The 27,839-nt window shown below is 53.0% G+C and overlaps 1 protein-coding gene and 1 long non-coding RNA gene across 3 annotated transcripts; one reads left to right on the top strand and one right to left on the bottom strand.

Annotated features, from left to right (window-relative positions):
- On the top strand, positions 1–27,839 carry C25H10orf71 (chromosome 25 C10orf71 homolog). Of its 2 annotated transcripts, none has more exons than XM_069572575.1 (3): positions 1–108; positions 17,658–17,760; positions 22,723–27,839. In XM_069572575.1, the coding sequence occupies exon 3, from the start codon at positions 22,867–22,869 to the stop codon at positions 27,169–27,171; it is 4,305 nt and encodes a 1,434-aa protein (XP_069428676.1). In that variant the 5' UTR covers positions 1–108; positions 17,658–17,760; positions 22,723–22,866; the 3' UTR covers positions 27,172–27,839. The 2 variants fall into 2 exon arrangements, with proteins under 2 accessions (XP_069428676.1, XP_069428675.1); XM_069572574.1 differs by lacking the exon at positions 1–108 and adding an exon at positions 2,164–2,385.
- On the bottom strand, positions 668–2,526 carry LOC138430388 (uncharacterized). Its single transcript, XR_011253143.1, has 2 exons — positions 1,591–2,526; positions 668–1,253 (listed from the first exon to the last, which is right to left on the bottom strand). It is a non-coding gene; the product is annotated as an uncharacterized lncRNA (long non-coding RNA).

The raw sequence follows: 27,839 nt of genomic DNA on the forward strand, positions 1-27,839 counted from the left end.
AGCCACTTCAAGCAAACACCATCAGCACCTGCCACACAGCAAAGCTCACCACTTCTAGGATCCTAAACCAGACATGAGGTCATGTTCTCCATCTGTGAAGAATTAAAAGTAAGCTGGGGAAGAAACGTTCTGAGGAGCGGGAGGAAAGTAAGGGGCCCTGTTGAATGGTTTCAGCTCAGGTTACCCGTTCCTCAAAACAAACTCCTCCTTAAAATGGGATTTAGAAATACAACTTTTCCTAAAATCCAGAACAAAATGGTTAGGGGCAAAAGCAGATAGCATACAAACTGGCTGTATATTTGTTCCAATGTATAATTGCGGTGGTGGGGGTGGGGGGTGGATTTAAAAAACTAGAGCTTCAAATCCAGGATTTTTCAGGTATTGCTGTTGACCCCAAAGCTCTGTTTTTTAAAAAATAAGTCAATTTGAATTCTCTTTACCGAAAGATAAGTAAACGATGGTACAGATGGTTGAAGACGTGGCAAAAATCAGGGAAGAAAATAACAAGTGAATGCCTACCATTTGAGAAGCTGTGTAACATAGAAGCATATCTGTACATGAGCTTATTTGATCTTCAACCCCACAGAGCACAGGCCATCTGCCCATCTCAGAGATGAGCAAATCGAGGCACAGAGAGGCTGAGTGATTTGGCGGAAATACAGGGGGCTAGCGCTCTAAATCCCATTTATTGTTTTGTTTTGTTTAATGCTGGTTGATCTCTCAAATTGATTCTTCAGGTTGGCTAGCACTGATTTTGACACTCAGGGGAGGTAAGTGGGGTGGGTAGAATCAAGGGGTTCACTGTGGGTGTCCCTCAAAGCATCTCTGAGTGCTGATCAGTGAGCAGGTGCCCCCACAGACAGGTCCTCAAAAGTTAAGTTTAGAGGCTCCCAGGAGGAGGAAGGGCTGGATCGTCCTGCTTGTTGGAGGTCTTGACCACTCCATCTGCAGGGCCACGAGGAGCTGTTCTTTGTGACTCGTTTGAACTGAAGTGCATAGACCTGTCTCCCTGGGATCCTGCTACTCGTGGGTTCGAGGCTGGAGGTGGTGCCGGGCCTTGAGTTAGGGCTGAGACTGAGATCGCTGGCTGTGAGTAATCCACGGGGGCAGGCAGGGCAGTCCACAAATAGATTCAGAGGTACAGTGCAACACAGCCTTCCAAAGGCTTTGGGCATCCACAGAGCAGGACACCTGTCTGGGACCAGGCACTTCTGCCTTCCCAGGCCCCAGGGAAGGGGAGTATGAGAAAGGATCTTGAAAAAAAGAAAGAAAGAAATTCCTGCATTAAAACTCTTGTGCTCTCCCAGGGTCAGCTTGGGGGAAGGTAAATAGAACACCCAGGAACTGGCATGGTGTGAGCAAAGGCAGGAGGGTTGGAAAAGGTCTGGGGGGGGAGGGTCTGTGGGCAGTTTGGGGAACAGGTGACCCCAGGCCAAGATAGGAAGTGGCCATGGGAAGGCAGACATAAGCCCACCTCAGGGCTGGGGAGAGGCCTGCCCTCCAGAGAGGAGGAGGGGAGCTCTAACCTGGCACCTGGGCCTTGCCAACAACCACATCTGCCACGGCCAGGCTCACGCAGTGGGCACTTACCTTACCTCTTCTCTGATTATTTCACATCCTTCAGCAACTCTCATCCTGAAACCCCAGGCTAGCCTTCCCCCAGCCTGCAGCCAGGCATGTTATTTTGCTCCAAAAGCACAGCCCAGGACGGTTCCTTACTCGAGGAATGCAGGCTGCGGTCCTCCGAGCCGATGATGAAACGGGCTATTTCTGCCCCGGGGCATCAGCAGGCCTCTGGGCGCTGGTTCCAAGGCACACACGAGTGTTTATAATGTTTCCCTAAACAAATGTTTTCCTTTGCATCTTGGGAGATTTTTATTCGAATCTCAGCACTAGAATAGTATTAAAAATCAATCTGAATAGAAGTTGGAATCCTGGGTTAGGATCCGGCTAAGAGGCAAGCAATTTCTCACTCCCCAAGTTATCTATTACCCGTGGCCGATCTGGATGTAAAAATAGCTGCTGAGGCTGTTTGTTTAATCTGACTGTTACATGACACCACGCGGGTGTTGCAGTGGGGACTGTTTGCCTCTTCCCCACCAAGAACACCATTTGGTTTCCCCCGGCCGGGTCTCTATTTAGGTACGCTTCCTCAGCTTCCAGTGTCTGGCCAGCTTCTGGTCCCTGATTTTCCTCAGGTGGGCAGGTTTGTGAACATTAAGAGGTCTGGGTCTTGCATCCATTCCCCTCTGTCTCTGGGCAGTCTGGCTGACAAGGGAAGAAATTTTGGCTGCTGGGCAAAGCCAGGCTGCTGGAAGAGTCAGGATCCTGTCCGGTTCCTGGGAGGCCCGGAGAACAAGCAGCGCGACTTGCGGAGAGTGGAAGGTAGGGCCAGATGCCGGTCTGGTTCCCTCGCAGAGGCTGGGAGGCACGAGCTCCCACTGGCCGCAGCAGTGTGCACTCTGGGCCGGCGGGGCTGGGAGGTTGCCCACCCTGTGCCAGGGCGCTGTGCAGGGCGCTGTGAGTGGCCAGGGCCGTGTCGGGGCTGAGTTTCTCCGTGCGCAGCATGTGCCGTGGTGACGGACTGCCGTCTGCACCATGAGGAAACAGAGGATATACTATAGACGGGTGTGACTTGGTCCTTCCGTGCATCCCTCAGGACACGCTGCTCCCACATGGCTGAGTGGGCACAAGTCTTGGGTGTGTCCAGGGCGCTATGTTGTCAAATGGGTGCGACCTTACAGGTTCTAGGGTGGGAGACTGGCTCTCTTGTGTCCCCCACTGCTGGGTCAGGCAGGATCCTACTAGTTGTAACAAAGAGGACACTTGGTCATCAGGACCTCATGGCCCATGGACTCTGAGAGCATGTGTGGCTTCAGCAGGGAAAGCCCCCCAGGCTGTGTGTTCTTCCACCCCAGGGGTCCCCAACCAGACAGGTGGGCTTGCCTGAAGCTATCATCGTATCTTTTTCTCCCTCATGGAGAACTGATCCTTAAGAAGAACAACATTGAATACGTATGTAAAGTTAAATAGACCTTACGTGATTAACCTTAAGAAGTTATTAAGAAGGATTTTTAACACCCCCCATGGATATATTGATAATGCAGAGGGCTATGCATGGGGGGTGAGGGAGAAACTATATGAGAAATCTCTGTAGTTTTCACTTAGTTGCTCAGTTCTGCTGAGAACCTAGAACTGCCCTAGAAAATAAAGGCCATTTTTAAAAAGACTGAATTATGAATCCTTTCTTTCAACATATCTAGCCCAATTATAACAAACAATATTTGAAGTAATATTTTTTAAAACCCAAAATATAGGAGTCCTGGAGAGTAGATTAACGAATGTTTGTGTTAAGTGAGGTCTAATTTTCCAGTATTTGTGTTCCCTTTTCTACAGTGGTTGGTAAACCAAGGCTGTGGGCTGGGCCCCTGGATTTATAAATAAAGTTTTATTGGCACGCAGCCATACTCATTCATTTACATAATGTCTTTGGCTGAAGCTCACAACTGCCCCAGGCTGTGTGGCTGGAAAAAACTAAACCTTTACTACACAGCCCTTCACAGAAAATGTTTGCTGACCCCTGTTGTACCACGCCTTAAGATGGGTTGTTTTCCACACAAACAGCAGTAAGCATTCCAGCTTGTCCAGCCTGTGAGCTGGACCCTGCAGAAACAATGACTAGCTCTGGAGCTCCTTGCCCCTCCACGGGGCTCGTCTTTCCAGTCTGGCTGGTACAGGAAATGTTCAGCTTGCCCCTGGGAGAATTAGCTTTGCAGTGGAATAAGGCCTAGGTTGAGCAGGGCAGATTGTGCTTATCGGGATGGTTTATAAATAGACATCTCTGGGTGACCCAAGTCCAGCCTGCATCTGCCCCCTGGTCTTTGAGAGGGAAACAATTGTGCCTGCTCACTGGTGACCAGAAGCTCACTGGGGTGGGAGTGACCGTAGCCTGCTGGCAGGTCGGGGGCTGATGGAACGCTGGGTCCTAACAGTATAGGAACCTGGACCCCCTGGGAGCCCAGGATACAAAGGTGTGCAGAGGAGGCGAGGAAAGGCCCGGTGGCCCTGGGACCCCTGAGGAAGAGTGCATCCACCCCAATGTCTTTTCCCCGGGATTCCAGCAAGTGATTTGGTGTTTTCTTCCTTTTGCTCCTGACCCTAAGGCAGCCCAGGAGACCCTTACAGAAAGGGGCAGCCCCGCATCTGGAAATAGCCCTATTCCTCCAGCCTATGCCAGAAATCTCAGTAAGTGAAACCTGCCAGCCAGGGAGCCTGGCCTGGGCCATCTTCCTCCTCGGCTTTCAGGCCTTCACTCCATCCGCCCGGGGTTACCGGAGAGACGAAAAGGGCTTCCAGAGAAGAGAGCCGATGGAGGCACAGGTGCTGACATTTCCCCAGCAAGCTGCAGTGGTCTTGGTTTTATCTCCATCTGAGAGTTTAAATCACATTTCACCAGACCCAGCCAATCTGTAGCCCTGTAATGCAATCTCATGTCTCATTTCGTCAGTTGGGAAAACCCAAAACACCTCTTAGTTTCTACTTGATCCCGGGGGTTACAGGACATGAGTGGGGGTATGGGAAGGAGAGGACAAAGCTCATTATAAATGCACAGGTCGAGGCCCCAAAATGGAATGTGTGGAGCACTGCTGAGATGCCACCCCCAATGTAGGCCATCCCTAGCCTTCCGAACGTCTCCTGGAGGGGGAGCGCAAGTAAGAAATACGTGGCAGCAATGTCAAGGCTGAGATGGCGTGGGTTGTTGGCTGCCCTCGGTTCCCAGGGCTGAAGAGGGCTTGGTGCGAAGTGCATTCCCTTCCGAGGTGCGGCTGTCAGAGTGTCTACAAGTGTGATTCCAAGAGGAGCCAATGGACCACAAATGGCTTTCTCCCCAGGACTTGACAGACTACTCTTTCTCATCGAAGGAGAAAGCAACCTTCTGGACCCCAGCCCATGGATGTGGGGAGAGAACCGTCCCCGTATCCTCCATTCTCAGCTTGGCTATGAACACTAGCCCAGAGAAGACACTGCACAGCGAAAGGCTTCTGAACCCATGGAGATGCCTACGCCTGGCATCAGTAGGAACCCTTGGTTCCTTTGGGCCTCTGCACCTGGACACTGTTTCCTGGCCTCAGTGGGTCCCTTCTGTCCCTGAGTGGCCCCTTCCCAGGTGGGCTTGAGCTGCTGAGGACTTCAAGGCTGAGTTAAAAGAAGGGTTTCACCTTAGCCACGTCCCATCTTAAAGCCTTTACCTGAGGCTTGACGAAGGAAGAGCAGAGGGGAAACTGAGATTCGCTTGAGCAACCAGTGCTTTCTCTACTCTCTGCCCAGTCTGGTGGTCAGTTTCGTGTCTCTGAGCCCCGCCTGCAATGGCCAGGTCATGTTAGAGCTGCCACTGGGCTTGCCCTGGCCTGAGGCGGCCTGGTCACATGCAGCACCAGCAGAAATTAAGGGGCAGGAACTCAGACCCACTTGCTAAACCCACGGGCTCAGGGCTGCTCCTTGCCCACAGCGTCCCGCCAAGTTCACCATAGGAATCTGGCTGCGTTACTCTGTATGCAGAATGCTTACATAGATGACCTGGTTTTTTGTTTGTTTGTTTTTTTCTGACCCATCTAGCAGGCAAGGTTTCTTCAGATTGGTTCCAGTGATAGCTTAGGAGACGCAGGCATGGTTTTCAGGGGAAACAACCGCCATACAAACAGTGATGCTCTTAACGTTCAGCCAATAAGCATTCAGATGAGGGAATTAAGCGGTTTGCTCAGGCAGAGGAACCAGTCAGAGGGCAAAGGTGCGAGCTGGTTCCAAGGACAGGCGAGCGCTGGGGGCTCTAGGCAGTCGCTGGCTTGCTTCTCTCACTTTGGCGTCGGGGAAAGGCATTGTCCTCGTGACCTCGTGCCCCAGCCCTGGCTTGGCGTAGATTGTACGGTGAGGACAGTGATCAGACATGGACAGTTACCAGGTGTCAGCCGCCTCACAGACACGGATTCACTGGGTCCTCACAAGGACCCTGGGCGGCGGGTATTACGTTAGTCTCATTTTGCAGATGAGGAAACTGAAGCAGAAAGAGGTTTTGTGGTTTCCCTAGGGCCACTCACAACCAGCACAGCCAAGAACCGTGCCCTAAGAGGTCTGGCCTCGGTCCACGCCCTTCGCACTATGTTATAGCGCCCCCGTCTGGAGGTTAGAAACGTGGCAAGCGGCATTTAGCGAGCACCTACTAGAGTCCTGACATGCTGGAGCTCACGCTGCAAGCCTGTTGGCGGGTGTCAGCACCACAGTGATAGATACGGAATTCCTCCTAAGGGAGGTCTGTTCCCAAACACCCAAGGTCTCTAGTGGTGTAAGCTTCCATTTACTGAATCGTCACTCTGTGTAGGTCTGTTCTGGGCCCTTGACACTTTTCATCTCTACCCTTCATCATCGCCCACAGAGGTGAGGACAGCTGCAGAGAATGAAGGGAGGCTCAGAGAGGTGGAGGGAGCTTCCCCAGGTTGCACAGTGCTGGGAAACGGGACATGCTGCTGCTGCTGCTGCTGCTGCTAAGTTGCTTCAGTCGTGTCCGACTCTGTGCAACCCCATAGACAGCAGCCCACCAGGCTCCCCCATCCCTGGGATTCTCCAGGCAAGAACACTGGAGTGGGTTGCCATTTCCTTCTCCAATGCATGGAAGTGAAAAGTGAAAGTGAAGTCGCTCAGTCGTGTCCGACTCTTCGCGACCCCACGGACTGCAGCCCACCAGGCTCCTCCGTCCATGGGATTTTCCAGGCAAGAGTACTGGAGTGGGGTGCCATAGTCTGACTCTAATCTTTCCACTCCCCTCTGCTGGGTGCTGCGGCTGAAGCCAGCTGGGTGCCTGCACACAGACTGGCAGCAAAGCTCCTTCCCAGCTGCCTTCAAGCAAGCACTGCCTGGAGAGACCACCCTCTTCCCACATCCTGAACCCTGCAGATGGCACTGATCTCTGCCTGTTCTCCTCCCACAGGCAACTGTCCCTTGGAGAAGGAAGCATTTCTGATTCATCTCTGTACCCTGCATATGCACAGCCTGCCCAGAGCCAGGCCTAAAGCCAGGCAGACACAGCCCAAACCAATCATTGACCCCCATGCACATCAAGCGGCCCAAGAGCATATGACTCATCAGTACAACCTCCCAGAAAGAGGTCCAACCTCCAGTCACTCGAGGCCTAGGGCAGCAGTGCTCCAAGTGTGGTCCCAAGTGTCCCTGGATGCTCTAGCCCTGCCCCAACATCCTGAGAGAGCATCTCTGGGGTGGGCCCAGAACTCTGTTTAACAAGCCCTCCAGGGCATTCTGAGAAGCAAGGACCACTGTCTTACGAAAGAGGAGAAGAGATTCCTTGTTGATGTCAGCAAGGAGAACTCCAAGAAATTGACTTTTTCCACTTCAACTCAAGTCATTGTTTTAAATAATCCTGTCCGTCTAAAGAGCACTGTTCAATTTTTTTAGAAGGATCGCCTGGATGGCAAATTCTTTGTCTCACTGCTCTAAGCACTTCATAAAGAACTCTGCGAAGAAGAAGAGATGCTTGTCAGTTCCGTGACTGTGTCCCCAAAGTAGAGAAGTTCTCTCTCCTTCCCTGGATGAGCTGGTCTCATCCAGGGAAGACAGCTGTCACTTACCAACCAGCCGTTTCCCTTCTACGTCCTAGCCTCCAGCAGGAAGTGAGGAGAAGGCCAGGGACAGTGGGGCTCTGATGTGTCTATGGGGTTGGGGAGGGATTAGAGAGTCCAAAGGGCTCTGTGGGACACCCCCCCCCAGCCCGGACACTCGTATCTTCCTGACACTTCAGGGGCCAGGAAGCAGGCACCCTGCAGGATGCTCGCCGTGTCCAGCAGGTGCCTTCTCTAGCTTTACTAAAGCAAATGTTCTCTGATGGGGAGAGGAGGTGCTACAAGAAAGACCTCCACCCCTTCCTACCCTGTGGGGACACCAAGGCAGAGGGAGACACCCACCCCATAACCTTCTCGACCTTGGCTGCGCAAGGAGGGCAAAACTGCTTGGCACAGAAATTTGGGTCTGAATCCCAGCTCTGCCGCTCCCTGGCTGTGTGATCTTGGGCAAGTTGCTCAGCCTTTCTGTTTCTTGGCTTCTGCACCTCAGATTCCTTTGACACAGGTCCCATCTGACTTGGCCAGTGGTTGGGACCCCTGGGAAAGCTGGTGGCTGTGGACTTCACGGCAGTTAGCAGCTCTGCTTCTCTGCCTTTGCCACCCAGCCCTGTGGCACCAATTTACGGACGGGGAAATGCAGTCTGCAGATGGTGAGGGAGCCCTGTGCCTCTCTGCCCTCCTTGTGGTTCCAGGAGCTCTTCCTGGAACTTCTTCTCTCTGCCCAAGCCTGGGACTCCCCTCGGGGCTGCTTTCCAGGGGTGTCCTCCCATATGGCCTGGCTCTCTTCCCAGAGGCTGGAGAGGGGATGGTTACCTGAGGGACATCCCAGTCCCAGCAGATCCATGTGCCTCTTCCTCTGGGAGTCTCTGAAGCAGCCTCCTCTCTGGACAAGGCTCTGCAGAGTGGAGTTACAATTGCCCCGTAACACCCACTTCATAGCCCGTAGAGGCTTCCTCAAGGGCCAGGCTGTACCTTCCCATCAGCCCCAGGTCACAAAAACAAGGCTGAGGCTCAGACTGAGTGATTTGTCCAAAGCCCAACTGATTCTGCAGCTCTTAAGTGAACAGTCAGGTGTCCATCTACTGAAATGAAAGCCTTGCTGGGTGGCCTGCCAAAGCTGGACTCCCAGGTGGAAAGGGATGCCCAGGACAGAAGACGGGGGATAGGGTGACTGCGGGTCTTAAGATGAGCTCCAGGGAGCCCTGCGGGTAAGAGCCAGGAGTTGGGGGGTGGTGCCAAGCACAGTTTCTCAGCCTGAAGCCGAAGCTTCTGGAGGTGCCTCTTTAAATGTAGGATGCAGAGACCCTATCCCTCTCCAGCAGCCCCAGGTTCAAGCTCTGCATTACCAAGTATTAAACGTCTCTGGATTCAAGGTCTTCCTCTGTAAAAAAAAAAAAAACAGGAGTAATTTCTACCTCTCAGAATTGCTTCCTAATTACATAATAAATAGAAAGCAATAAAACAGTATATAAAGTGCCTGTCTCGTGCCAGGTGCTCTGTAAATGGGGATTTCCTTTACTCATTCATTCACGTGTCTAACAAATGAATGCTCCTGTGTTAGAGCCAGGTGCTGTGCGGAAAGAGGCAGGCAGCAGTGAAGCAGAAAGGCAAGGCCTGGCTGTGGACCCACCACCCGGGTGCTCTTCTCCTCTCCCTAACAATGGGAATCCGGTCAGGCCCTAACAGTCACTATGTTTGGGCCTTGGATCTCTATTTCTCCATCCAAATGAGAACCTAGCTTCACTATAAACAGGGCAACCCCAAACAGAGCCTGATCAGGAATGATCAGATTCTGGTCTAGGACAGTTTAAAAAAAAAAAAAAAAAAAAACCGCTACAGACTATACTCATTACTGAGCCCTTAAATCACATACTACATTGCATATAGGTGTGTTTTGTTTGTTTTAATGAAAGACTACTATGCAATAGGATGGAAATATCAGAGTGGCCCATGTAAGCAAAGTAAGTTTTGCTTCATGACTTTTCCTTGTTTTGTATAATTATATGTCTCTGAGCTGATTGGATGCTGTAATGTAGATATATTTCTTGCTGTGTGTTGAGGGGAAAACGAGTGGGAAACCTCTGCCCCTGGAACATACGCAGAGAAAGACTGCGCACACATTCCCTGTTGCCCAGGGGCCCGCGTGCGGGTCAAGTTCACAGCAGGATGGCTGGGGCTCACAGGGCTCAGTAGGCCTTCTGTGCAGGCAGCCCCCAGGCTGGGGCAGGATCAGGGCCTGGTGAGTCTGGTGGCCCTGAGTATCTCGAGCGGTGGCTGCCTCGGGGCCTAATGCATGACCATTCCTTTCCTCAGCCCCCTCCCGCGTAGGAAGCTGCACACACCCCCCGACCAGGGCTGGGGCAGAACTGAGGTTGGTTTTTGTTGCCCCAGTTTCTCAAGCGCGGGTGGAGGTGGAGTGACTTGCTCAGCGTGGCGCTGCTTTGGGGTAGGACCTCGCCCTGGTCTCCAGCTCCTTCTGCTGCCCAGAAAAGCCTAGTCTATTCCTGTCTTCTGCCACTTCCTACCGTTTCCAGAATACAGGACAGGATGCTCCTGGGCGAGGTGGAAGGAAGGGAGGAAGGAACTAACAAAGGGTGCCCCAAAGGCCTTACTAATGTTCTTCTCCTTTCTCCTGTAAAGCAGTTCTCAGCTGCAGTGATCTTGCCCCAGGGGCCTTGGCGAAGTCAGGGGTACAGAGGCTGAGAAGCCCTGTTATTAGTACACAGGCCAGATCATTAGCTCCATTTTACAGACAAGAAGCCTGGGGCTCACAGACTCCCTGTAAGTCAGCCAAGGGTGTAGTCAGCAAGCACAGAGTAGCACTGGGATCTGGCCCAGATGCCTGATGGGCTCAGCATTTCGGTGGCCCCTGTATTTCTGAAAGAGCTGTATGCCCCCTTCTGGCAGCTCCCCTGCCCTGGCCTGGCAGTGGTCTGGCCCCTGGACTTCGGGTTGCATCTAACAAGGAGGCCAGAGGGTCACTGGGCTGAGCATCAAAACCATTTCTACCAGTTTGGTGCTTCTTGTTTCTTAGCCTTTCATGGCTCCATCAACTCCCCTAAGGCCCCCTCTGGCAGTGGCACGTGGCTAGCACTGACCCCTCTTCCAGGAGGGCACAAAGGAGGCAAGGGCAGAGCTGTTTGGGCCCGGGTCTCTTCTGCCCCTATGTTTACCTTTGATGGCAGCATAGTCACTCCTATAAAGGTAAACTGGGGCACCTCTGAGCTCACAAGAGAGCCCAGTACCCCTCGTCCAAGGGGCATCTGGCCACCGAGGCTGGTCCCCCAGTGTCTGCAGAGAGCTCTCAGTGGAGCCGTGCCAAAAAGCCAGCCAATGCTGGACCTGAGCTCCTTCCGGTGGAGGGGAGGGTCCAAAGACTGCACTGACTGAGGCAACCCATCTGGCCACCAGGAGCTTTAAGGAGTGATCCTCAGCAACGCTGGCCATCAGGAACGATCAGAAACAGTGCTTCTGTTAGCCTTTGTGGAGTGAGAGCCCTGCCCAAGGATATAAGAGCAACTGCAAATCCGAGGGGAGCCTGCAGGATGCAGAGGCGCCACAAGCCCATGTTCATGCCTCGTCCCAACTCTGCCTCAGATGCCAGGTCACAGCAGAAATCAGCCATGGAAAATCAGTCAGCGCTACAAAGCAGGGCTTTTGCCCCAGAGAGCAAAACATTGCTCTGCCCGCCCTGGTCACGCAATCAGGAAACAGAAACGGAACTGAAAAGCAGGTTGCTGGAACCCAGCCCATCGCTTCGTCTTTCTCCTCCTCTCCCTGCCTCTGTGCCTTGCTTCTCTGGTTATCTCCTGCAACTGGATGGCCCCGGGTGTGTGATGCCAGGTACTGGCACCCTCCTGTTGTGGGGAGCACTGGTTGGGTCAGACCCAATCTTCCTTGTGCCTCCAACTCCAGACATGGCCCCAGGTCTGGGCAATGCTCAGAGGTTCCTAAGGAAGCATCCCATCCAGGCACAGTGGACCAGGGACCAAGGCGGGAAGTGGGAGTCACGCTGCGCTGAGTCCCAGAGAGAAAGCGTCTCTGCTCCCCAGCTGTCTCCCGAGGGCAGGCGAACACCCACAGTGGCTGTGACCTGCAGCTCCTTGCACCTGGCAAGCTCAGGCGAGCTGATTTCTTCAGTCACATCCCTAGGATTCCCTGGACTTCTACATGCTGCCGGGCTTTGAGGCCCCTGTACACATGACGTGATTCAGGAAGGATTTGGATGCATGCCAAATTGGCACTGCAGCTGGGGCCCCCAGGGCCAACCAACCATGTTCCTGGGGTTGGAGGAAGCAGGCCCTGTCCTCTCCCAACACGTAGAAGCCTCAGGGTTCGTGTGAGAACCCTTGGTTTTCCCAGTCTAGCCCCTAGGTTGGGGTTATTTAAGCCAGGCTGGGCCAGGATACAAGCAGAATCCCCTACCCTGGAGTGCCAAGAGCCATGCCAGTGGAGCCAAATGGTCAAACCAAGTGTGCGATGCCCTGTGTGCAAATCAAAGGTGCAGTTTTCATGGTTAAGAGGCACTGCCCAATGGAAACCAGTCAAAGGCAGTCTAAGCGCAGCCTAGCGCCATCCCTCGGTTCATCCCAGCTCTGCAAGGAGAGGGCGCAGGTCAGCCCTGCCTGGGCTGGATCTCCGGCACTAGAACCCAGAGGCGTGAACAATACTGAGTGGGTGGACATGGGAACAAGCTTCAAATGTGGCTTCTGAGAGTCCATGTCGGTCTCTATTAGAACACAAATGATCTTGAAGTTTCTGATTTCCATAAGTCCAAAGGAGTTATAAGGAGAGAGCGGTCATCGCATTGGGAACTAGCTAGGGAGGAATCATCAAAGGCCAGGCTGCAGGGCCCTGGAGCCAAAGGCAGGTGTGATACAGCTCCAGCAATCTGTATGGGACGAGCTTCCCAGGGAGCTTCAGTTTCCAGCCGTAAGGAATAAAAGAAGACAGGCTGGCAGTAGCGGGCCCGCCGCCCCATAGACGCCCGCCGCCCTGTAGATGCCCGCCACGTGTCTACAGCCCTTTCCAACCGAGGAAGTTGATTTTGCCATGTAAAACGTAGGACATAGACAAGGTCATTCCTCTGAAACAGGAAGACTGTTGGAAAATACACAGAGAGGTCAGGAGCTTGCCCCGAGAATGACCAGCAGGGTACCCCCCAGTGTGAAGTGGTGGAGGCCATGTGTACAGCATCTGTGATTCACAAGCTGGGAGAAGCTAACTGTCATGGTTCACTATACTGAACTGCTCCTCAAGGCAACCCCAAGTCAATGTCTCAGAAAACCACCCAGAAAGAAGACCAAGAAGAATCAATTCCTATCTGTTAGGGCCTTCTGGGTATAATAAAGCCAACCCCTGTCATTTCCACTGGCTTCCGGCTTCCCCCTTTACTGAAAAGTGAAAACACCATTCAATTAAGGGAATTAAATCCACCCAAAGAGCTCAAGCTCAAAAACCACACTACAGGCAAGTGGTCAAACGCAGCAGCCAAGCAAACCCCAGCAGCTTCCTGTGCAAACACGGGAGGAACACAAGGAGAAGGGAAGGGCCTGCCTAGCAGCCGGAGAGCAACCCTCCCAGCTCTCCAGGACCAGCCACCAGCGCCTCCCCAGACAGGAGGGAGCCCGTGCCAACCGGCCGAATCGTCACTTCTGCTCATGTTGTTGTCATGAAAAACTGGGCTGTGAAGTTCTTAGGAGGTGAGCAGAATGATACACCGTCCTTCTCTCCCAATTCTCCCTTGAGCTCCAGTCCAGGAGCCAGGCCACGCCCTTCTGGGCCTGAGCCCAGTGATCAGAGGGGCCAGGGCTTCACGCTGGAGAAAGTGTAGGGTGGTCAGGTGGTGAACCCGAGCTGAATGCCAATCCCAGTTCTTTTTTTCACATGCTGTGTGACACCGAGCATCATCTGTACCTCCCCAAGCCTTTCTTTCTCTACCTAGAAAATGGTGCTAATAAAGGCCTGTTGAACCCATTCCACCAGGGTCACAAGAACCAAATGTGATCATGGATCCCCGAGTGTGTCCTGAACGGCAGAGTAACACGCAGCGATGAGTCATCCCAGGATTGACTCACTGGACTGGCTGCCTCTGACTGTGATCCACTTTGGGTACTAAAAGCTGGTGAGGACCTCAGGTTGCCAGATGAAAAAACAAGACGTCCAGTGCAATTTGAATTTCAGTTAATACTGGGTACCTATTTTCAACATAAACATGGGATGATTAATTTTGTAGAGAAATTTGGCTAATATAAAGTATGGCCCAAATATAGGACATACTTATACTAAAATATGTTCATTGTTCTATCTGAAATTCAGATTTCTCTGAGTATCCTGCATTCTTAATTAGCTCAGTCTGGCAACCCAGCCATGCCAGACCAACTGAGACCTCCCTTGCTGCGTCTCAACTCCAAGACCAGCCAGGCTGGGGTCCCAAGCCCACCTCTGTCACTCAGCAACGGTGCGACACGCACGGTTCCGAGGCTCTGTTATCTCAGAACTGACTGTGCAGCCACATGGAGGAGGAAGGAGCTGGGGCCTCCCCGGGGCACAGTCTGCTTGGGTTCTATGGACCCGCCACACGCACACCCGCCAGCCCTGAGTAGCTGCGTGCGGCAGTCTGGATCAGGGTCTGTAGGGGGTGCCAGCAGGTTCCCTTTCCCTACCCACCCCCTGACCTCAGGGCCTGGTGCGTGTAAGGTGGGGCTGCCTGACCTGTCAGGCCTGGGCTGGCTGCCGGCCAGGAGTCCTGTGAGAGACCAGGAGAACGTGAGGCCCCAGAGCTTTCGACTCTGCGTTCCCAGGCCGCACACTCGCCGCAAACCTCTGTCATCACATCCTTGTGGCCCAAGAAGCGAGCTCAGCAACAGCAGCTGAAAGCCTTGACGAACGGCCCCATGACACAGGCATCCTGTCAGTCAGAGATGGACCAGCCGGGACCTCAACCCCAGGAGCTCAAAGCTTTGTTGGGAAGACGGATTCATAGCAGATAAAGCGGAATAATGCAGTGATTTTTGTTTTTTTTTTTTAGAATTGTTTTTAGAATTGTTTTTTTAGAATTGTTTATTTTTAGAATTCTATAAGGAATAGGGGAAGAGAGGAGGAAGTGGTCAGAAACTGGTGAATGGGAAACAGAGAGACACATCCCAGGCAGAGGGACCACCACCCCAAGAAAGTAAGCCAGGACCAACCCCAAGGAAGTAAGCCCAGGGCACCGCAGGCCGAGCAGGAACGGGAGTGAGGGAACTGCTGGCTCACCCGCCTAGAGGGCCTGGAATGTGAGACATTCGAGAACGAACAAAAGAGAGAGGAAACAATACCTGCGCAAAATGACTTATTCCAGCCCACAGTCGTGCAACAGCATCGGTCAGGATGATATGGGGAAAAGCATCACGTGAGAAAACATTTTGGAAGAATCAGAATTTAGGAGCAGTCATGCAAAGGCTATTTCATTGCTCACGGTGAGAAAAAGCTGATTCATGGGGATGCTCCCACAGATTTGGCTTGTGTGACATATTTTAATCCAAAAGATGATCCTTGTAAAGAAGACAAAACACTTCTTCAAGTACAATTCTCCCTGCCTCTGGCTACAGCAGCAGTGCATATGCCCCAGGTGCCCCACGCATGCCCTCCCTATGGTTGTATCACCAGAGCCTTCAGCCCCTCCCTGAAGGCTGAACTGGAAAACCCCGTCGATGAGTTCCTGCTGGGGACCCCATGTCCCCTGGCGCACTCTGCTGCTTTGCAGGACCCATGCCCAGCATCCAGCATCTGCAGGTGGCGTGTTAGGAGAGCAGTTCTCAGAAGTCTGTCTAGGCGCCAGGGTTGCCTGTATGAGGGCAGATGCCAGCACTTCACCTGCTGACACCCATAATTGGGGCCACACAGTGACTGTGGAGTTGGAAATCGTGTGCAGGGGGTAAGAGGCCTTTCAAAGCTGAGACTTGTGGGACCTGGAAATGGCTCGGCTTAGGGAAGGCATGGAAGAGGGAGAGGGAGCAGTCACAGGGAGTCAGATTTCTGGGACCCTCAGAGGAAGAACTGGCCTGTGGAAAGGTCGTGGGTTCCATACTAAATGTGTGAGTTTGTGAAGCTGTTCAGGGGACAGAGGCTGGGCCCACACAGGTGACCTGGCCTGGACATGCCATCGATGCATGCAAGCTCGTGGCAACCACGAGTGTGGCTGAAATCTCCTGGCGAGCCCATCAGGGGAGAGGAGAAGAGGTCCCGGGACCAGGTGCAGAGGAAATGCAGCCGTCCAAGAGAGGAAGATAAGGGATGGGCCATTCGGCTGAGATGGAAAGTGTATACATCTCCCAAATCAAGATGGGAGAGCTTCCCAGGAAGATAGCGGCCAACAGTCTTGATTGCACCTTAGAAGTTAAGTCAGATGAGGAGCCAGGTTCCCCCTTGGGCAATCCCCTGGGGAAGGGGAGACTAAAGGCAGAGTAAATGAGTCAAGGGAATAATAGGGGGTGAGGAGTCAGGAAGCATTTAAAAGAACAAATTGATTTTGAAGGCATAGACATAAATAGGAACTTACCACACCATGAATAAATATTCATTCTTGTTTCTATATATTCGTCAAGGCAGATTCCAAGGCCTTGTTTACAGCATGATTTGACTGTATGCTGTTTTGCCTCATTTGTGTTGCTTGAGGGAAACTGCACTCTTTCACCTGAAAAACGCTCTTATGAGCCAGACTTTTCAGCCACTGAGGTTGGCTTCCTTCAAACAATCAAAAGCTGGGAGGAGGATGGTTTCGTGCTGGCCTCTGGAAACGTGCTTCGGCAGTGCTGACAGTGAGTCTGCGGCCCCGGCACAGCGGTGTCTCCCTAACTGTCCACAGGATGAAGGGCAGCATGGCCTTCTGCACCTCTGCCTTGTCCATATGCGACACGCACTGACTTCACCCTCATCCCCAGGTTGAACCCATGGGAAGCTGCAAACAGAGGAGCGTGCTCTCTAGTTAGTGACACAAATCTGAGCTTTCCAAATCACCTTAAGACCCAAGGCCACGGGTCCTGCTCAACAGAATTCTCTCTCTTGTTTCTTTTCTGTGTCTGCTAGCCCTCCACTAAAATTCAAATTGAAGACACTCAATTCAGAGCATTGCCACAAACATTTATCCAGCTTCTGTGTTGGTGTGTTTGGTACATGCGGGCAAATAAGACTCCCTTCCTGACTCATGGAATTTTCTAATTGAGGAGCAAATAAAGCAACCATCAGTTCTATGACACATGGGTTATGATGGGTGACAATATGGCATGAGCTATGGAAGAGTCCAGCACATGGTCAGGACACAAAGGACAGCCTCGGGTGTCAGGGAGGGGGCTAGCCAGATAGTGAGCAGCACAAAGTGCCTCTGGCCATCTCCAAAGAAATGCACTCCACAAATTTGAGCTATTATGATTATTAATATTATTAATAAACTACTGTGGACTGGATTAATATCCAGGAGCTACAAGATGAAGACAGGCTTCTGGAAGCCCCAGTGGTCTGCATTTACACAGAGCATAGTGAATTTATTTTAACTAGTTCACACTTCATTCTAAATACTCTTAAAATTCTCCTGGGCAGCTTTTGGGTTCTTTTAGCTGTCAAAACAGATATCCAAGTCTTCTGCCAACAATAAATTGAACACTTCTTCCTTGTGAGTGGATTCAAGTTCAACCACTCTAGTTCTCTTTACTGCAAAAGCTGAGTTATTAATTCACAGGGGAAAAGGGCCTTTGGGCCAATGCAACTAGCAAAAAGTGATTCACTACTAATTCAATCATATTGAAAATCCCAAAGGCTTGAAACAGGTTCCTTCAGTTTCTTGGGCCAGACACAAATTCATGAACCCTGGAAGGGATATAAAACCACCTTGCCTATATTTGGAATTTTGTTGAGTTCAAATGTGAAATTAAAGCTAAAATTGAAAGCCAGTTGTATTACTGACATTTAAAGGTATCTTTTGCACTGAATACCTGCTTGGTTTTTTGGCCTGAGGGGTTCCAACAAGATTACTTTTCTTCTTTTCTCTAGATGGATAACAATGTCAGCAAATGTCAGAGTGAAAAGAAGTTTTAAAACTACAGATCCTAAAACCCAACAAGGCAGGCACCTGCAGCCCCCACTCCTGTAACAGGTATGGAACTAATTCAAGAGCCGGGCCCTGGAAACCCCTTCAATTTGAGTTACTCCGCTGAAGGTTCCACAGGGTATCTGGGAGATTGGGGGGTAGGAGTGGGGAAGCTGAGGCCAACTTTATGATCATCCCATTGAACCCAGGTCAATCAAGTAAGAGTGGGAGAAAGTATCTGAATAAGCCAGCAAGAGGGAGATCTCTCTTCTCCCTGAGGCAGAAGGAATGTGGTTATTTTCTGAGTACCCTAAATAGCAGTGATCAGCTTTTGTTAACTGTTTGGAATTCTGACACAAACCCTAGATCAGTTTGGGTTTTTTGGTCACATGCAACAGAAGCAGAAACTAGACAAATAAATCAGAAACAGATAAGAATTAAAAGGAGACAGGAACCCTGGTAGACTCAAGGTGAAGGCTGAAGTTCCAAGCCGGGAAAGGACAAAAAGAAGGTGCTGCCGCTGACAAAGACAGGCCGGGAGCCTTCCTCCTTAGATCGCTCCAGGAGAGAGAGTGCCATAGGCTGCCCTGGGCCTCACATGGGCCCTTGGCTCTGAGAGGTCTCTGCAGGCTCCTTGACTTTCAGCCCCATGAAGGCTGAAGGCCACAAGGGGAGGAAACTTCCCAAAAGGTATCAAGTGCTTTTGCTCAAAGGAGGGGATGGAAGATGAGTGTTTAAGAAATAATAAATATCTGCTAGTAGTAGGTGGTATTCAATTGACTGGGGGTGTTTACTTAACTCTAAGATTCTAATTTGGATCCCCAAGTATCCTATTTCCGTGCCATTGTGGAAGTAGAGAAACCCCAGTGTTACTGAGTTCAGTCATTATTGAGGTCAAAACCTCAGCATTCAGGATACCAGAAGACTCCCTGACTCTATTGTTAAGACCTCAAGATACAGAAAACTTGATTTACAGTGGCTGAAGCCACGGAGGGCCCCCAACTCACCCCAGTAACACAGATTCCAGAGGAGGGGATGGTTCTGGTCCAGGCTCACAGCCCTGCAGGGTCATCAAGGACTCAGGAGTGTTCAAAAGTCCACCAGGAGGTCCTTAGCAAATTGACCTTGAGTCAGCATTGTTTCTCCCTCAGGGCTGCAAAGTGAACACCTCAGTTACAAGTTGAATTGTGTGTGTGTGTGCATGTGTGTGCATGTGTGTGCGTGCGTGTGCCTGTGTGCATGTGTGCATGTGTGCGCACGTGTGTGTGCGTGTGTGCATGTGTGTGTCTGTGTGTGTGCGTGTGTGCATGTGTGTGTCTGTGTGTCTGTGTGTGTGCGTGTGCGTGTGTGTGTGTGCATGCGTGGGTGTGTGTGTGTGTACGTGTGTGTGTGTGCACTCAGTTGCTCAGTGCTGTCCAACACTGCGATCCCATGGACTGTAGCCTATCAGGCTCGTCTGTCCATGAAATCCTCCAGTCAAGAATACTGGAGTGGGTTGCTCTTTCCTACTCCAGGGGATCAAACAAATACAGTTTCAGGCTTCTTGTGTGCAATAAAGCAAGAAGAAAGGGCGCCCAGAGAGTGGAGATGATGGGGATCGTTCCTTTGATCAGAAAGGCAATCATTTCCCCAGACATCAGAATGCTTCCAACCCCTGTGGTCAGAACTAGCTGTGTGGGGGTCTGAGATCACGAGCATTAGCTCTGCAGGTTTCTGAGCCAAAGTAGAAGAGGGAACGGGGGGATGGGGTGAGGTAGGCCAGGCGAGGGGCTAGGCCGCTGCTCTCCCCTTTCAAGTGCCTCCTAAACGGCACTCACTGTTCTTTCTGGGGAGCAAGAGCGCCAATGTTCAAGGCACATGAAGGCGGTCTTTTCCATGGCCAGTCAGTGGTGCCTCATCAGCTCATCCAGTTTACTAGAACTTGAGGTCCTTTGGAGAAGGCAGTGGCAGCCCACTCCAGTATTCTTGCCTGGAGAATCCCTTGGACAGAGGAGCCTGGTGGGCTGCTGTCCATGGGGTCGCACAGAGTCGGACACAACTGAAGCAACTCAGCATGCCTGCATGCATTGGAGAAGGAAATGGCAACCCACTCCAGTGTTCTTGCCTGGAGAATCCCAGGGACAGAGGAGCCTGGTGGGCTATCGTCTATGGGGTCGCACAGAGTCGGACACGACTGAAGCAACTTAGCAGTAGCAGCAGAGGTCCTTTGCTTTCTCTGGCAGCCCCAACTCAGCCCTTCAATTCATAAAAAGAAGTCACCCTGCCAACAAATCAGCATTAGAAGCCTACCAGAGCACTGTGGTCAAGAGACAGGAAGCAGAAAACTCTGAGGAAGGCCGGCCTCTGGGATTAGATTGGGCCGCTAGCATGGTGGCATCGGCCGCTGTGGACACCTTCTAGGTGACCTTCTATGAGGAGCCAGGATGGGGTTTGGGACTCCCGACATGCGGCCCTGCCACCCTGGTGGAGCATCTTCATTCTCCATCCCCAGCAGACCTGTTCAGGCCCCTTTGCTTACTGTGCAGGCCAGCCAGGCTAGCAGCGGCGTGCCGCCTCTCCAGCTTCCTCTGCCAACATGAATGGGCAGGCTGAGTGAGTGTTGCCTCTGGCAGCTGAGGCTCACAGCACCCTGCTAGAAGTTCACTGTCCCAAATGCCCCCCGCTGGAGCCCAGTCCAGGGTCTATACCCGCTATTTTATCTAACTTTTCACATACTCGTCCCCGGCCCTGGCCAGGCCTGCTCTAGGCATCGGAGGTGTGTACCCCTGGTAGTGATCAGGCTCCCAGTCAGGAAGCAGCATCCTCGGAAAGAATCCAGAAGGGAACGCAATGATCCACCTCACACATGTTAGGATGGTTACTGTACAAAAATCAGCGACATCATCGACCCAGTGGACATGAGTCTGAGCAAACTCCAGGAGAGAGTGAGGGACGGGGAAGCCTGACGTGCTGTAGTCCATGGAGTCACAAAGAGCGGGACACAACTGAGTGAGCAACCACAACCACAACTGTCAGGAAAAAAAAAAAAAGCAGAAACTGGAGCTCTTGTGCACCGTGGGCAGGTGCGTAAGACGACCCAGCTAACGTGGAAAATAGCGTAACGACTCCTCAAAAAATTAAAACTGGAACGACCATGCGACCCATCAATTCCATCTCGGAGAATGTGCCCCCCAAATTGAAAGCAGGATCTTGAACAGACATTCAGACACCCATGTTCATAGCAGCATCATTCACAATAGCCAAAAAGTGGAAGCAACCTCGGTGTCGACTCCCAGATGAATGGATAAACAAAATGTGCCAGATACATACAATGCAACATTATCTCAGAAAGGAAGCGAATTCTGATACGTGTTACAGCATGGAGGAACCTTGAGGACACGATGCTAAGTGAATAAACTGGTCACAAAAAGATAAATGCTGTCTGGTTCCACTCAAATGGGGTACCTTAGAGTAGTCAAATTCATAGATACAGAAAAAGGAATGGTAGTTTCTAGGGGTTCGGGGAGAAGAGAATGGGGGTTATTATTCAGTGGGTACGGAGTTCAGTTTTGCAAGATGAAACAGTTCTGGAGATGGACGGTGGTGATGGCTGCGCTTAATACTATTGGCACGTGCACTTAAAATGGTTAGGAGAGTAGATTTTGTGTCCTGCATAAGTCACCACAATTTTAGAAGGAAGAAGAAAAGAATGTAAGGAAGGGGCTATAACAGAGGTGTAGGCAGAAATGGGGAGACCCCAGGAGGTGTAGTCATTCAGGAAGTGACAGCTGGGGTTAGGGCACCAGGGAGAGTCAGAGCCCGGGGGAGGGGCCATAGTTAGAGAAGACTGCAGTGTTGCCCGGACCCCACCCACAGTCAGAGCAGGAAGCAAGCAGAGGGACAGAAATGCCTGGCATGCTGGGCCCCCCTCCGTCCAGGCTCCTACCAGCACCTCCCGCTGGCCACACCCCAGGGCAAGTGGGAGAGTGCAGGGTCCCAGGCCAGGCAGGCCGTCGGGTCTGTGCCCTCCTGGCGTGGCTCTGGGACCAGGGCGTCAGCAAGCAGACAGTCGAGCGGCTCCTGCACACCTTGTTCTTACAGGCTGAGCAGAGGCTGGTCGAGGAGGAAACGCATTTTATTTTAGATTGTGCTCAGGACCACGAAGGAAATAAACCAGGCGCTGTGACAGGCAGCGAGGAGGAAACACCCCCGTGGAATGCCAGAGACGCTCTCTCTGCAAAAGCGGCACATGTGGGCTTGAGGCACTGTATTAGTCGGGGTTCTCCAGAGGAGCAGAACCAATATATATACACACACACACATACATGTACGCACACATACACACACACACATATATCCTATTATATATATATACACACACACATACATATACATGTACACACACACACACATATCCTATTATATATATACACACACACATACATGTACGCACACATACACACACACATACATATCCTATTATATATACACACATACATGTACGCACACATACACACACATACATATCCTATTATATATATACACACACACATATACATGTACGCACACATACACACACACACATATATCCTATTATATATATATATACACCTGTGTGTGTGTGTATATGTGTGTGTATACACGTTTATATATATATGCGTATGTATGTATATGTACATGGAGGGAGAAGGAGCTTATTGTAAGGAACTGGCTCATGTCAAGATGGGGCTGGCGAGTCTAATATCTTCAGGCAGGCCAACAAGCTGAACCCCAGAGGGGGAGTCGATGTTGCAAGTCCAGTCCAAAGACTAGAAGGAGGATTGCCTATTGCTCAGGGTTTCCCAGCCTTGTGGACAAGGCCCACTCACATTGTGGGGTATGAACTGCTTTACTGGCGTTTGACCAAAACCTGGGCATCGTGGTCCAGCCAGGCTGACACGTAAAATCATCCATCACAGGCAGCCTTGCCCATCCACAGCAGCGCGTCATCTTACATGATGCCACTAAGCTGGGTCTCATGTTCATACCCTGCACGTCTTCCCTTTGCAGAGAAAAGGAAATTTCCACTTCGCAATTGCATCTGATCACCAGGAAGCTCTAGTTTTGTGGGAAGAGAGCTGCATCCGACCCTTCTGAAATCACACCCAGAGGCGCCAGCTGGCTGACGGGGACAGGCTTCCTGGCTGGCGGACGATGCAGGGGAGTAAGAAGTGCGCGGATGGCTTCAGCGACTCCTCAAGCATTGGCAGTGTGCTGGATGACGCAGACAAGGAGGTGAGCAGCCTCACGGACCGCGCGTTCCGGAGCTTGTGCATCTCAGAGGACGCATCCTTCCATGACTCCGACCTGGCCCTGTCTCCGGATACCACCCGCCAGGTGTTTGGGAATTTTCACCAGGGAATAGTGAGCCACACACACCGGAAAAGCGGCGTCTGGAGTCAGTTACCATCCCAAGGCACTGAGCATGCAGGCTGGGCAGCCACATTCCAACAGCTGCCCAAGTATGTTCAAGGGGAGGAGAAGTACCCCAAAGGCAGCTCCCCGCTGACACCAGCCCAGAGGCGACTGGAAGTGCCAGTTTCTGGCCTGAGGAGCAGCAACAAGCCTGTTTCCAAAGTGTCATCTCTGATCAAATCTTTCGACAGGACCGAGAGCCAGCGCTGTGACAGCCGGCCTCCTGCCAGCAAGCCCCCAGCCCTCAAAAATCCCCCCAAATTTGCTCCTCTTCCGGAAAGTGGCGTCAACTTCTGCTTCGATTCTGCCTTTTTGACCGTCAGGAGGGTGCCTGCCGAAGTCTCCAGCACCCATCAGACTAGCCACCAGCCTGGCCGGAAGCACGGAGAGCAGGAAGCCCCTAAGAATCCCGAAATGGCCAGTCACGGCCCCAGCAGCTTCCTCCCAACACCTGAACATGCAGCCAGTTCATTTGAGCCAAAGTTCCCCTCTCCTGCCCACAAGGCAGCCACCAGTGAGCCTGGACGGGGCCAGGAGTGGGCTCGCAAAGGGACCTTTCTCCATAGTGAGAACAGTGCTTTTGAGTCATGGAATGCCCACCAGCCGAGGCTACCCGAGAGAAAGGATGCTGCTGATGCTGTCCCAGAAAGCAAGGCTCTCAAGCATTATGAGGACACGCCCTTGTTAAGAGAGCCCCCGGCCCCTGAGCACAAAACCTCCCCCTGCCGTGTCCGGGCCAACTGCAGTCAAGAAGAGAACAAGATGGCTGCAGGGACTCTCCCCACATCTGGAACCTGGGTGTCGAGGGATTTGGGACCCCAGACATTTGCTATGGAAGAAAAAACTTCCAGCTCACAGGCTGACCCTCCTCCATTGAAACCAACCCATGCCCCCTGGAGGAAACCAAAGTCTGGCAATGGAGGGAAAGACAGTCTACAGGATGCTTCAGAAGAGAAGAAACAGACCAACTGGAGAGGCCCAGCCTTGTATACAAAGCACAATCCCCAGGCGCAGTTTCCAGAAAAGGATGCTCTTGATATGCCTGTGGAGCCGCACGAGCGTTACGATCCTCCTTTCAACATCAGTAAGCTTCTGACCCCTGTCATACCCACCAAACAGGTCCTGGAATCGTCTGAGAGCCAGCCAGCGGAGATAACCCCTTCACCCCCAGGACAGCTAAATGGATACCAAGAGAAAGAGCCCAGTGAATGTCAGTCCCGGGACAGCTACAAATCTAAAGCCCCCAGCCTGCTGTTCAACCTCAAAGATGTGCGGAAGCAGGTCAAGAGCACGTACAGCCCCTCGCCTCTCATGAAAGGCCTGGACGAGAAAACCAGGGGCAAGCAAGAACCCCTGAGCAACGGCGGACTCCTTCCCAATGGGCTCGAGGAAAACCCTCCAGATGAGTTCTCTAAGGAGACACCAGATGACGGCCCTTCTGTGCCACTCGCCAGTACCCGGAAGGACCCCAAAGCTGACCCTGACGCAGCCTCTGCAGACAACTACCTAACTCCCACCTCACCATCAACTATCACCAAAGCCCCCTTCTGTGTCAACGGCGAGGCTGCCGACAGGAACAGCTATGAGAAGGACGATACCAATGGAGAATCCGAGTTGGGTGATGCCAGGCCCAGCTGGCGTTCGGACTCCAGGCAACGCCGCCACAGGAGACATCTGTCCCTGAAGCTTTGCAGCGAAAACCCTGAGGCAGGGAAGGCTGCAGAGACCCCAAAGACCTCTGGCCTAGAGAATGGATTCTTGAGATCCATCTCTCAAGAGACAGAACCCGAGAGAGAGGCAGGACTTCAGAATCCAAACTTCAACCCGAAACTCTCCCCAGGGCCCCTTTCTCCCGAGGAGGAAGATGTGTTTTACAGCGACAGCCAATCTGATTTTATGCCGGGCCTCAAAAGTAAGGCCAAGTTCAGCACCAGCTCTTCAGATCAGTCCTTTGCCTCGTTCGAGGATCAGCAGAAGACGTGGTTCACTGAGACCCAGCAGGAAGACGGCAGGAACGGCAAGAGTGCAGGTAACGGTGGGAAGGATGAGCAGGAGAAAGTGATGGAGGAAGATGAGCTAGAGTACGGTGCCGTGAGTAACGGGAGTGCATGCGTGGAGGAGTACAGCAAGCGGGAATCCTCGCCAGAAGAAGAGGGTTTGCCAGGAGGGAGCCCCGGGAAGGCGCCGAGGGAGGAAGCTGATTTCAGAGGCGCTGAGACAGGGGGGAGAAAGCCAGACACAGCTCTGTCACATGCCAAAGGTCCTGCCCCTTCACCAGCTTCCACTTCAAACAAGCACACACTCTTCGCAATTAAAGACAACACCCTGAGGGCCACCCCCGTGATCAAACCCATCATGCTGCCCCTCCTGAGGTCCATGTCCGCGGAGTCCCCACTGCGCGGTGGCCACAAAGAAGAAGAGCCGCCAAGGCCAGGCTGGAGCGGGGATGCTGGTCTCTGTGCCCCTGAGAGCCAGGAAATGCCCAGCACACTGACACCCACCAGTGCCCGGGGCACACACGGGAAGGGGGTGGCCTGTGAGCGGCTGGAGGACCACGAGTGGGTGCCCAGCGCCGCCAGGTCGGAGACCTCCCAGGCAGCCCCAAAGTGGTATGTTCCATCTTCTCCATTCACAGGAGAGGGCCAGGGGCTGAAGCCACCCCAAAAGGCCACACAGAAAGTTACGGTGAACAATGGCAAGAGCGGTTCAACAGACCCGGTGAAGCTGGATGCTCCAAGGTGCATCCCTACCATAACTTTGCCGGAAGATGACCCAGAAGACCAGCTACCGCCACAGCAGCTGGGAACCTTCTGGGAAGAGCAGGTGCAAGGCTTCAATAGTCACTTTTTGTCTACCCCCAGAGCAGGGCCCCCAGGGAGAAGATGGGTCACCGGTGAGCTGGCGGCGTCCCCCAATGCCAGCTCCCTGGAGGAGAGTAGTGCATGCTCCCCGGCTGCCAGCAGCTTTTGGGACGATGCTTCCCAGGCCCCCAGTGAGCCTGGCCTGCTGCCAGGGGAGCCTCCGCGCAGCAGCCCCTGGGCCAGCCCCAGCCCTGGCAGGGTGGCCCAGAGGGAAGAGCTGACCCATGCCCTCGCGTGGGAGCCTGGCTCCGACCCCCAGCTGGAGCCATCAGCCGAAGACCTCAGGACGCTTTCTCCGAGAGGCTCACTGCTGGACGTGGCCGCCAGCTCAGCCGGCCTCCTGGAGAAGCCAGAGCCTCCTGCTCAGCTGGAGAGGGCGGCCGGCAAGCCACCCGCGGTCCCGCCCAAAACAGAGAAGGCCCTGCGGCGGGCAAAGAAGCTGGCAAGCAAGAGGAGAAAGATCGACCAGCCACAGGAAAAGCATGGGGAACGCCGCGAAGAAAAGCTGAACCCTGAGGACTCAGAGCGGAGGCCACTGTCCCCCGGAGAGAGGCCCCGGCCCAGGCTCCCCGTGGTCCGCGCCCTGCCCCCTCCCGCACACCGCCACTCCGTGTCAGCCCTTTCAGAGCCAGTCCAGAGGAGGCCCGGGGGGCCCCAGGCCCTGACACCCCAGCCCCCTTACCCTGCCACCCAGAAGGTCCTCCAGGACCCCCAGTCTGGAGAGTACTTTGTCTTCGATCTGCCGCTCCAGGTGAAAATCAAGACCTTCTATGACCCGGAGACAGGCAAATACGTCAAGGTCTCCATCCCATCCTCTGAGCGGGGGTCCCCTGAGCCAACCCCGCCGGACACCCTTGCTGCTCCCTACGTGCTCTACCCCGGCTTCCGGCCCCTGCCCGTGACGGCTCTCATGCCCCTGCGCTGCTCCTCCCAGCTCTCTGCCCCCACCTTCCTAAGGCAGCGCCCTCACACCACCGAGGCAGCCGGCCTCAGGCCCCAGAGCGTCCACGATGTGGGCCTGCAGCTGCCCTCTGAGGCTCCCAGCAACCCCACCCAGCCCTCTGCAGGCCAGCGCCCCGAGGGGCCTCCCCAGAGTGCAGGGCAGGAGAGGGGAGAGGCTCCAAGCCTGGGCATCATCTCCACCAATGACCTAGAGGACTTCGCCACAGAAGGCATTTCTTGAGAATCATAGTGGACAAACCTGCCCCCGGCCCCGCAACAACACCAGAAAAGCTACTTCCCTCTCCCCCCGAACAACCACACACACACATACACACATCAACTCATACTCAGCTGTTTGAGATCCCTAAAATTTGTGAGGAAGCTGGGATCCTGAGCAAACCCAACCTGAGGGGCTCACCTCCCTGGGAGGGCACTGCTCTGTTCACATAAGTAGAGTCCCTTCAGAGCTCCTGGATCTCAGACTCCTCGTCCTTTCTCCTTCCCTCCCTGCCTCCCTGTCCTTCTCCCCTGACCCTGGCACCCATGTGTGTCCAGCCTGATTCCTAACAAGCCTGCCCTTCAGCATCCCACCCACTCCTCCTCAAGGGCCGACTCACAGCCTGAGCACAACTAAGGCCCCCAGAAACCCTGTGCCCCGCTGAGCCCTGGCTGGCAAGCACATGGCCCAGCACACCCCCTTCTAGGTCAGATCACACAGGGGCCCCCCACCCTCGCTCAGACCCAGCAGCCCTTCCGGCTCACCCTAGTGGGCAAACAGCTGAGGAGCAACCCAAGGCCATCTTGCAGAAATATTTATCGGAATAGAATGGGTTTTCCTTACTGAAGAAACTTTCCTCTGAAGGCTATTTTCTGATCATCTTGTAAAAAGCGAAACAAGTTTGCAGATGA

The sequence above is a fragment of the Ovis canadensis genome, chromosome 25 (assembly GCF_042477335.2).
Source record: "Ovis canadensis isolate MfBH-ARS-UI-01 breed Bighorn chromosome 25, ARS-UI_OviCan_v2, whole genome shotgun sequence".
In the NCBI taxonomy this organism is placed as follows: Eukaryota; Metazoa; Chordata; class Mammalia; order Artiodactyla; family Bovidae; genus Ovis; species Ovis canadensis.

Excerpts from the sequence above, each read along its gene's own strand:
- C25H10orf71 (XM_069572575.1), top strand. The coding sequence starts at position 22,867 with ATGCAGGGGAGTAAGAAGTGCGCGGATGGCTTCAGCGACTCCTCAAGC.